This window comes from Lepidothrix coronata, unplaced genomic scaffold, assembly GCF_001604755.1.
Source record: "Lepidothrix coronata isolate B3197 unplaced genomic scaffold, Lepidothrix_coronata-1.0 Scaffold91, whole genome shotgun sequence".
Classification (NCBI taxonomy): Eukaryota; Metazoa; Chordata; class Aves; order Passeriformes; family Pipridae; genus Lepidothrix; species Lepidothrix coronata.
Window position 1 is genome coordinate 2,164,157 of NW_016690271.1, and position 10,761 is coordinate 2,174,917.

The 10,761-nt window shown below is 46.4% G+C and overlaps 1 protein-coding gene across 1 annotated transcript in view; it reads right to left on the reverse strand.

Annotated features, from left to right (window-relative positions):
- Positions 1-8,955, reverse strand: part of BCAS3 (BCAS3, microtubule associated cell migration factor) — a 316,591-nt gene extending 307,636 nt beyond the window's left edge. The window contains exons 1-6 of the mRNA XM_017821512.1: positions 8,926-8,955; positions 7,459-7,546; positions 4,635-4,689; positions 2,587-2,659; positions 1,346-1,499; positions 221-224 (exon numbers count right to left, since the gene is read on the reverse strand). Coding sequence (XP_017677001.1) covers positions 221-224; positions 1,346-1,499; positions 2,587-2,659; positions 4,635-4,689; positions 7,459-7,529 — 357 coding nt within the window. The 5' untranslated portion in view covers positions 7,530-7,546; positions 8,926-8,955. The remainder of the gene's footprint in view (positions 1-220; positions 225-1,345; positions 1,500-2,586; positions 2,660-4,634; positions 4,690-7,458; positions 7,547-8,925) is intronic.
- Positions 8,956-10,761: the final 1,806 nt, after the last annotated feature.

Below are 10,761 nucleotides of genomic sequence, written 5' to 3' on the forward strand. Positions count from 1 at the left end.
GGGGCAGCCACAGCTTCTCTGGGCAACCTGTGCCAGGGCCTCCCCACCCTCACAGCCAAGAATCCCTTCCCAACATCCCAACTAACCCTGCCCTCTGGAAGTTTGAAAGACAAAATCCAGTGTAAAAGCAGATTTTTTAAAAAATTATCAAAAAAAAAAAAAAGAGTGCCCAAGGCAGCTTTAGTGTCTCATTTCAGCTCTAAAAACATAAAATATAAACCCGACTCAAAGTTAGGTTTTGCTCCTTTAAAAACAAACCCAGGAAAGTTAGAAATTACAAGTGTTTTCTCAGGAGAATGTTATTTTGGTTGAAATGTCCCTAATTTTTGGATTAAGCTCCTAAATTTTAGCAAACAGTTACAAAATAACGAAATTCAGTGAAGTATATGAGGTGTTACTCCATCTCTGTCAAACCCTCCATCCAATGCAAAAGCCCAGCAGCTTTTTTATTTCCTCATCTCCGGCCAACAAGATGCAATCAAGAGGGGAAAAAACTCTCCCACACTTCCTGAAGCTCAATTTAACTGAACTTTAGGTGTAGAAATTAACTTTTTTTTTCTACAAACTACTGCTATGTAAATGTATGTCCTACAAAGGCAACCAAAAAGTTGGGGAAATGTACATATTTCTTAAAAAAAAAAGGCATTTTAAAAAGGTAGAACTCCATCCTCTTTCCTTTATTCTGAAGGGCAAGGTGTTATGAGCCCCTCTGCTTTTTCAAGCTAAGAATTTTATGACCTGCTGTCTTAAGCTTTATTCTGTTGTTTGGTGAAATTTGGGGTAAATTCCCCCAAATCAGGACCACGTGCCCATGAACCACTGTGCAACACAGGCTGTGACAGCATGAAATCAAAGCCATGTGCACACAATTAAAATTGAAATTTAATTTTAATTAATTAAAAAATTATTTTTGATTAATTAAAAATTAATTTTGTTAATTTTAACGAAATTAAAACTGCAGATCACGCACATGGCAAATGTGACTGTGGAATATTATGAACACTGTCACACACCTGCACTGCTGGGACAAACAAGCCCTGTTTGTGTTTTTTCTACCCTTATTCTCTTCTGTTAAATAAAAGATCTGCCCCTTCTGGGCTACAAATTATTCCCTAACGTCAAACACAGCTCTCAGTTTAAGTCTCAAAGTGTATTTAACACAAATAATGTGTAAAAAACCCTCCAGTGTGAAGGTACATGAATTCAAGTGTTTGATCTGTGCTCAGTGTTATCTTCAGACAAGCACATTGCACACAGGCCACGTGATCCTGATGGGAAATGCTGGCTTTTGGCACTTCAGAAGGAAAAAAATTAAAAGTAAAATATTAAGGTAGCAGCACAACACAGAGAGAAAATCCCCTGGCAGGGAGGAGAGGTGAGCTCTGTACTCACAGGGATGCTCCAGACTTGCATTCCATCACTGTACCCAATCAGCAGCAGCAAGGGGGGTTCATTCCCAGTGCTGTGGATTTCATGGAATTCCATATTCCTGGATGTATCTAAATGGGGGTTAAACAGCAAAGCCATTAGGAGCAGGTCAGGAACACAAGAGGGTGTTTTCTCACTGCCCCTTTCTGCTGGCAGAAGTCAAAGCAACCAAAGGGGTTGAAATTTTAATGCTGGAACACCACCAAAATATGTTCTTTAATGCAGACATTAAAGACTTTTAACAGAGAAGTTAAAAAGCTTTAAAATTTAAAACAATGGAGAAAAATATTCTGCATTACAACGTGGTTTGTTTCTTCCTCCAGGGATTAATGAAACGTGGTAAACTTTTTAAATAGAGAACAAATTTGCACAGAACCAACAAAATAAACATTAACAAATAGAGAAATTACAGAAATGCACAGACTGGGCAGAACTATTTGTAGGTGTGTTCAATTAATTAAGAAGTAACTACCTGATTGCAGCATCCAACCATCTCTCACTCAGTCCCTACCCTTCCTTTAAAAAACCAGGGAACTGGGACAGACCAACAGAACAGCTCAGAGCTGAAGTGGGAATTAATCCCCATTTCCTCTTAAAAAGGTTGGAATCTGTTTTCTGCCCTAAGTCAGCAGGGATGATTTACTGATATACACTGGAAGTGATAAACAAATTACCTTTTAAGAGTATTTTGTGGCTTTGCTCTATTATTTCTCTCAAAGACCTCCTGGAATCTCCTGCTCATTTTATCCAACTGCTCTTCCTTTCCAGGTGACTCCGAGTTCTGTCACACCACTGAAAACGTACCTGGGACCTGGACTGGATTCAGTTACAGAATGTGGCTTTGAAATCAAACTGCAGGTGACATAAATTCAGTTCTATGCTTTGTTTTCAACTACCTTAAGGAAAATAAATGGATTTTTTCTAATTTGCATTTCTTCCCAAGCAAGAGTTTGTTTGCCTTCAGATGAATCACGAGGCCTATTGACTCTGTTTGGCAGGTACTGAGCTAAAGTGCAGCTATCACTTAGAATTTAGGGAAAATAAATACTTAATTTGGAGTCAGCAATGCTCATGGATAAAACTGACTGGAATTATTGTACATGGACCCCCCAAAAAAAAAAAAATCATTAAAATAACGAGGGGGAAACGAAGCCATACCATTTAAATCTGCATTTTCAAATCTGACCCAAACAATCTTCTCCTTTTCTTCTGGTGGGGTCCCACTGTAGGCCTGGACAAAAAAAGCAAAAGGGTTGAAATAAGTAAGTTTAACACCCTTTTTTTCCCCCCCTCCCTCTCTAAGAGGGAATGTAAGTTAAAAAAGAAAAACCTGATCCATGTGTCTCGTTGTCCCCAGTATTCCTGGGAGGTCTGGTTTTCAGGAATGAAATGTTTCCATGAGCAACATAACCATGTTAAACACCACTTACTAATGCAGGAATGACAAAATATATACAAAATATATACAGCAATCAATGTGCTGGGGCAGGTCAGAAATGCCACATGAATTACAGCAGGTCAGTAAAGTTAAATACAGTGGCTTCTATAATCTTTACCTTCAGCAGTTGTACACTGCTTCTAAAAGCAGTGTTAGAGCTCTCACACGAGGTGTTTTATTATTAAAATCCTCTTTCTTTCACTCAAAAGCTTTGCAAGCAAGACTGAGGAAAGAAAGGGACCTTTACTGGACAGTTTATTTCCCTGCCACCTTTCAGGTCCGTTTGTGACAACTTTAATGCAGCCATTTAAAAGAGAATCAACTCTGAACTCCAGCAGAACAGATCCAGGTTTCAGTTCTGGGTTCCACACATTCCCATAAAAAGATGAGATACAAAAAGGAACTGTGGAGGAGCCCCTGCAGTGCTTCCAAGCTGGAGGTTTTACAGTTCTCAGGAGAAGCTGTGGTGGGGAGAACGTGAGCTCCAGCAGAAATACCAGCACTTCCAAGTGAATTATAACAAAATGCTGAGCAGTATTTTGGATTAAATATGAAAAGAGCCTGTATAATCACTTCACACATGCCAGAAAAGCAATAACATGAGCTAAAAACACCCAAATCTGAAAAATAAGCGTGGGGTTTTACTTTTCAAAACAAATCACGTTCAGGGCTCGCAAAGGCAAAACTGATTTGGGAAATAAAACACAGACTGGATCCTGTAACTCCAGAGGGGGAAAGGGGTGGCTGTGGAATGCAGCAACCTCCTAAATGAAAGCTGGACTATGCTTAATTTACCCCTGAGTCCAAAATGCACTGCACAAATCGCTGTTATTCAGGGCATTTTTTTATATCATTATCATTTATCCCATTGGGAATTCCCAGGAGGAACTCCACGAGGAAACCAAGGCACCAACTAACCAAGATAATCCTTCAGATCACAATCAGGATTGTTTCCTGAGGCTCCAATGAGGGCTCCTCCACTATGGACCACAGCTTTCCAAAGAGGAAAACAGAATTCCTGCCCCTCTGCTACCGAGAGGCCCGTTGGGAGGGACCATTCCAGTTCCACATTTATTATATACAAATATCAAAATATTTATACATAAATTCAATATCCACACATTTATATTGATAAATCTAAATATATTTTTATAGAAATTTATCTACTATATGAAATAATACACTGACAAAGAGTGAGGACTCCTCAGCAGGCTGGAGGAGCAGGGGTCAGGCAGAGCTGACAGTCCCACAGCAGCCAGGACAGGCTGGGGCAAGTTGAGGAAACAAGATATAAAAGCAGGAGCAAGTTTCTTTTGCCTCCCTTTCTCCTTTTCAACGATAAAAGGTGACAAAGGGTGTGCACCAACTTGTCCTGCACCAATCCAGCCACAGGTTTACAACCACCTCCTCCCAGAAAACTCATATTTGTCAGAGGCAGAGCGAGTATGACAGGCAGTCCCTCCCCTCCCCAGCTCTTCCACTGTTCAAATTATCCAAGGAAAAGCTGCAATCCTCTTCCTGCTATTTATACTGCAGTTCTTCCACTGTGTGGCTGTGATTTTCATTTCATTCTTACTCATCAGAGGAAGTGTGCAGGCCCACCCTCAGCTGCTCTGCAGCCTGAGCTCACAAACCCCGTCTCAAGATTCACATTCAAAAGGCCAAAACATTTGGCTTTTGTTTGTCTGGGTTATTTTACTTTATTTTGGTCCACCTGACACACATTTCCACTCAAAAGGAAACCCCAGTTTTAAAGACCTGCACATACCTGTGGCACAACATCTTGCAGGAAGGTAACAACACTCTCCATGTAGGACTGTTCCCTTGAAAACAGAAGGAGAATTTCAACTCCCACTGAAGCTCAGAAATGGTCATGAAAAATATTAAATAAGACACACAGAACCAGAGGAAACATGGACAACCTTCAGCACAAAGGAAAATACCAAGTATGCAATGCAGTTATTCAGTATACTGCCAAACACTGATAATATAAATATTGGCCTGTAAGTAATGAAAGGACTAAATACAAGTAATAAAAAAGCTCAGTGACACCTCCTTATGGAATAACTGCTTGGGGGGGAAGTATAAAACCTAAAAATGAAGGAATAAGCCACGTTCTCCACATCAGGAAATTATCTCTCAGTATTTTTCTCCCTGATTTGGCTGTTACAACATGAAAATGAGGATTTAAACAGGGGATGGTGGGACAAGGAAGCTTCCAGCCCTCCTGTGCATTATGTACAAGGATGGAGGAAGTGGCAGCACGAGGGGGGCAGGAGATGGAGCAACATCCTCCCTAAGAATAGCAGGGGGAGAGGTATTTTCAGAAGAGATTTTATAGCTTGGGAAAGCTTATTCCTTCTTGGAAGTTCACCAGCAGCCATGAGTTACGATGGTGTGAAGCGTGAGATGCATTTTTTGGGGTAGATTTAAAGTAATGCTTTTATTAGCTCAGCCCTGCCCAGGTGGGGAGTGTCTTGTGTAAGTGCTGAGTAACGTGGTGTGGGCTGAGCAGGTCACACAGATGGTGCTGAAACTATGCAAGAAGTTTGGGTTTCTATGCAGTGAGTAACACTAGAGGCACTCTGGCAGCAAGAACTACCTTCACACAGTCTGGGACTACTTTAAAAAAAAACCCAAAACAACTCTTCAGGCAACAGCTTTGGCAGCCCCCAAATTAACTTTTACGCTGTCGCAGTTTTTTTCTGTGCTAACTCGAGATTTCTAAGAGCAACAAAGGAAACCTGTAAACTCCTGGATGGCCAAAGGTGCTTTCTGAAGCTCTGCAAGAGTGTTTTAATAGAAGTGGGAACGTTTAGCACTGAAGAGTGAAGTCCTCTGAAGAATTATTGCTGCACACAGCAATACAGAAGGTATCGAAGTCAAATGCTGCCCCAGCTGGATTAGTTTTCCTCTCTGAAAACACAGATAAAACTAAAACAAAGTCTTAACTTTTAGAAAGCTTATTCCAGCTCGTGGCCAAACCAGCCTCTGTCCAGTAACCCAAGGATTCCTGCATCCCAGTTTGTCCCACTGCTTTAGGCTGAGGCCTCACAAACGAGCTGTGGGTTTCTGGTGCTGATTCCTCTCTGATTTATGTAGGTCACCCAAACTGCCCTTGCACACCTTCAGAGCCCTTGATTATAATGCCTGGCCACAGGTAGGGTGCTAAACACAGTGTCTGAAGGTCTGGGAATGCCTCCCAGCCAGAGTCATCCTGTCCCCATGGTTCAGCTCATGGAATGGACTTTTCCCTCCCTCAGCTACACGTCAAAACAGATTTGATGTCAGGGCAACGTTTTATGCAGTGTATGTGCTCTAAATCCCTCCTGAGGCTGAAAAACTTCCAGGGAGAGGTCTTTAATGTGCTTAAAAACAACATAAGCCACAAAATACATATAGATATATATAAAAATCTTTCCCTAATAGGGATCTAGAAACTTAACATGACCAGCAGAATGCTGCTGTGCTGCTCAGCACACACAGCCTCAAAAACACTGACATCTGTGAGGTGAGCACAGGTACCTCAAGAACAAGACACCAGATTTAAAAAGAACAAAAAAATAAAAAGAATAGATAACCATCATAATCAGCTTCTTGCAGCGTTGTTCTAGTATTATATTCTTAAAGCCTACTTTCAAGAAAAGGTCATTACAAAGGGAAGTGTGTGTGTGGAGGAGTTCTGCAACATAAAAAAAATATAAAAAAATGCTTCCTCTGTCACAGGGCTGCAAGACAAACCTCTAGCACAACTTTCTGTGCTACAACAATCAGTTTTTTGTGCTCTCCAGTAAAAATAAAGTGAATCTTGATGTTTAAGCACACAGGGGTAAAAACTGAAGGGAATATTTCAATGGAGTGTTATCTTCCAGCAGTGTAAGCATCCCAAGAAAGAAAAACTGATAAAAAAATCCCTTAAAGGACAGGAAAAAAAGACCATAAATCTTCTAGGCTGTCTTACAGCCCAAAAGCTCTTTTGCCATGAAAGTATTTCCATGTGAACACGATGAAAGCCAGGATGCCCAAGGACAAAAATGGTCTCTTGGGAGCTCTGGCCAAAGAGACAGAGCCGCTTCCTTTCCTCTTGGTTTTGTTCTTTTAAGTTAAAAAAAAAAAAAGAAATAGAATGCTCAACTCTACTTACTGAAGGACTTTAATGACAAGTTTTATGTGTTTTAATATATCCAGCCCAGGGGGCAAGGTGTTATTGAAGAGAACAGCAGGAAAGGAGCATGTGCAGCATGTCCCTCTGGCCTAAGGAAGTTTGCACCATTGAACCTACAGCCAGGGCAGCATTTGTGCAGCAAAATGGTGCAAACAACAACAAAACTATGCAACATTTCAGTTTTCTAAACCTGCAACTTTGCTTTGGTGTACAGGTGCAAAGCATCCCAGGCAGGGAGACAAGTTTGACCTGCACCTAAAAGATGGGAATGAAATGTGTGCTGACTTTTGGGAAAAGTGCAGTGGCAACACCAGCCCTCCCAGCTGGCTTGGAAAAAAAACACCCCACAAAACTCAGGCAAGGAAGGTCCTTCTACAAGAAAATAAAGAGCATTTCACTCAGGGCTGCTCTTCTAGAAGGTTCTTACGTGGCAGCTTGAGGCCGAACCACCACCCCTCCTGTGCATCGGCTGGGCCGGCGCGGGGACTCTGTCGCCATCGTTTCTGTGCTCACACCTGCAGGAAACACAGCCCTGTTTAACATCACCTGTGCAGGATTAATTGTTACAAACTCCCTGACATATTCTTCAAGGTTGTAGCAGAGAAACTCCACCCGGACAAACCTGTAGGCGCCTTCACAGCACTTCTTTTTTAAGCGAAAGAAAAGCACGCGCCAAACCAGCCATTTCTCTTTGCAGTGTCTCAGTCACTGCAGCTCCTGGAGTGTTTGTGGAAGCAAAAAAACACCCCACAGACCTGCATGACAAACTGGAAAAGCACCTTCGACTCTCAACCCTTTCAACCCAAACAATTCCATGACTGAAGACAGTGGTACAGGCACACAGGTGTTCCCATCATCACATAAACCCACTATTTACTGTTGTCTTGGAAGATAATTATATAAAAATAATATACAGTCACAACTGCAGTGTATTGTACTCTTGAAAAAAAATGGGTTACACTGAAGATCACACAAAAAGTGTGGTGGAACACATTCTGCTGTTCCATGTCTGCTTTTCGTGCCACCTGTGAGCTTTTCTTCACACTTCTGTTGTGTGAACATTCTGGGCAAGGTTCCTAAAGGCAAAAAGCACCTGAGGAGCATCACAGATCCCTGCCAGCTCCTCAGTCCACTCGGCTGTGTCCCCCCACCCCAAACCAAGAACCTGGGCACAAAGTGAGAGAAAAAAGCCAAATCCCCAACGTGGTACCAATCACCAGCATCGTTTCACGTCGGGGCAGACTCTGTCAGGGCCAACTCATTCAGTGAGGCAAGACAGCCACCCGGAAATTAATTAAAAAAATAATAATTAATAACAAAACCTCCAGGGACACAACCGCAGCGTGACACGCACGTGAAGGAACCGCAAAACACAAAATGGCACGGGAAGGATGAACCCACCCTCGGGACACCTGTGCCCGCCCAGCCCTGAGTGCCAACACCTGGTGCCACCCCCGCGAGGGGCAGGGAGCAGCTGAACACAGTTCAGCCCCTCATCTTCGGGGATTCCACACGACTGCGCCCCAACCCGGACACCCCGTCCCCCCCCGCGGCCGGGCCGGCCGGGCACCCTCAGCTATTGAGCAACTCCCACCCAAACGCCGCGACCTGCCCGGCCTTTTGTCCCCCTTCTGGCCGCCCGGTGAGCGGGGCCGCGGCCTCACCGGGACCGCCCGGTGAGCGGGGCCGCGGCCTCGCCGCCCGCCCCGCGCCCTCCCGCCGCACCGCCGGGGGTCCCTCAGGCCGCACGGCCCGGCCTGCCCTGCCCGCTGCCCGCCGCCCCCCGGCCCGCCCCGGCCTCGCATCCCCGGCGCTCGGAGCCCGCTCGGAGCCGCCTCAGCGCTGCCCCGCGCGCGAACCCGCGCGGCGCCCCCTCAGCCCGCGCGCCCCTCACCTGCCGCCGCTCCCGGCGCCACTGACACTGTTTGGGACCCCCAGGGCAATGACAACGAGCGCTCCGCGCCCGCCACCAATCAGCGCGCCGCGGGGGCGGGCCGCTCCTCCAGTTCGGTCAATGGGCGGCCGCGCCGCCGGGCGGTGGGCGGGGCGCGATGGGACGCGGCCGAAGGCGGGCGGAGCCACCTCCTCCGGCCCCGCCCCCCGGCTTTGTTTACATCGGAGATCTCGCGAGAGCCGCCGCGCGCACGTGGGGCGGGGAGGGGAGGAGGAAGGCGGGGCCGCGCCGGATTGGCGGGGGTGGAGCCCGCCCCGATTAGTGACGTCACGGGGCGTGGTCACCACCGTGAGGGGACCGTGAGGGGACCGTGAGGGGACCGTGAGGGGACCGTGAGGGGACCGTGAGGGGACCGTGAGGGGACCGTGAGGGGACCGTGAGGGGACCGGGCGGACGGGCGGGCGATGAGGGGGTGACGAGCCTTTCCCGGGGCGAGAGCGGCTCGGCGGGGCCCAGGGAAGGTGAGCGCGGCGAGGGGAGCACGGGGAACGAGCAGGAAGAGGATCCTGGCGGGGTGAAGCCCCGCGGGGCCGAGGCAGCGGCTCCTGAGGGGCAGCAGCGGGTGTCGCTCAGAATGTGGGTGCTGTGGCAGCGCTGCCCCAGTGCTGGAGAAGGGAAGGCTCCGAGGAGACCTTAGAGCGCCTTCCAGTGCCTAAAGGGGCTCCCGGAGAGCTGGAGCGGGACTTCGTACAAGGGATGGGGTGACACGGCCCGGGGAATGGATTCACGCTGACAGAGGGTGGATTTAAATCGGATATTTTCCTGTGAGGGTGGGGAGGTCCTGGCACAGGTTGCCCAGAGAAGCTGTGGCTGCCCCTGGATCCCTGGAAGTGTCCAAGGCCAGGTTGGACGGGGCTTGGAGCAACCTGGGCTGGTGGAAGGTGTCCCTGCCCACGGCAGGGGTGGCACTGGGTGACCTTTAAGTTCCCTTCCCACGCCCCCAGGCTGTGATTTATGTTTGCAGTGCCCAGCGGTGCCCGCAGCCCTCAGGGTGACGCCCCTGGCCCTGCTCAGCTCAGGTTTCCAGCAGCAGCTCCAGGAATCCACCCTGTGAGCACGTCACCGTCTCTGCATACCTAAAGAATTAAACAGCCACCCAGCAAACACCCGCAAACACCTGTTAGCAGGTTTGCACATACTGGAGCTTTGTTTCTCAAGAGAGGAAAAGTTGGTGTAACTTGGATTTTACCAAAGGAGCCTGTGCTCGCACACCAGGTGTAAATTCCCACTCTTGGCTGTCTCGGCTTTGAATATTAATTTCAGAGAAGCCAAGTGATAAATAGGTGGGCAAAATACACAGGAGTAACATTCCTGCAGGATCCCTTTGGACAGACCGGTACTTCCACGTCCCCAGACAGCGCTGCCTTCCCAGCAGGGATGCAAGAGAATTGGACATTTTCAGGAATCAAATCTCCTGGGATTTCTGTAACCATGGTAACGTGTATAGATGGCAGGCCTGGTTCCAACCTGTGTTTGACTGTTCCAGCAGTAAACAACTGGATTCTATAAATAATCATTTTACTTCCCCGTTAAAACAACCTTTTAAAAAGTTCTCTATTGCTCCAGTAAACATTCAGTATAAATTGCCAAGATCACTTCCATGATAAACCTGTGTGGGATGTCTTGTTTCCTAAGTGGAAAAGGGGAGAATATTCAGATTTGTAATGAATGCAAAACAAACATGAATTTATTCTGGAATAATAAATTCATATCATGCTGTTTAATAAATAACAGAACTCGTGCCTGAAATAAAATTAAAAAATGAAAAGCATCCCC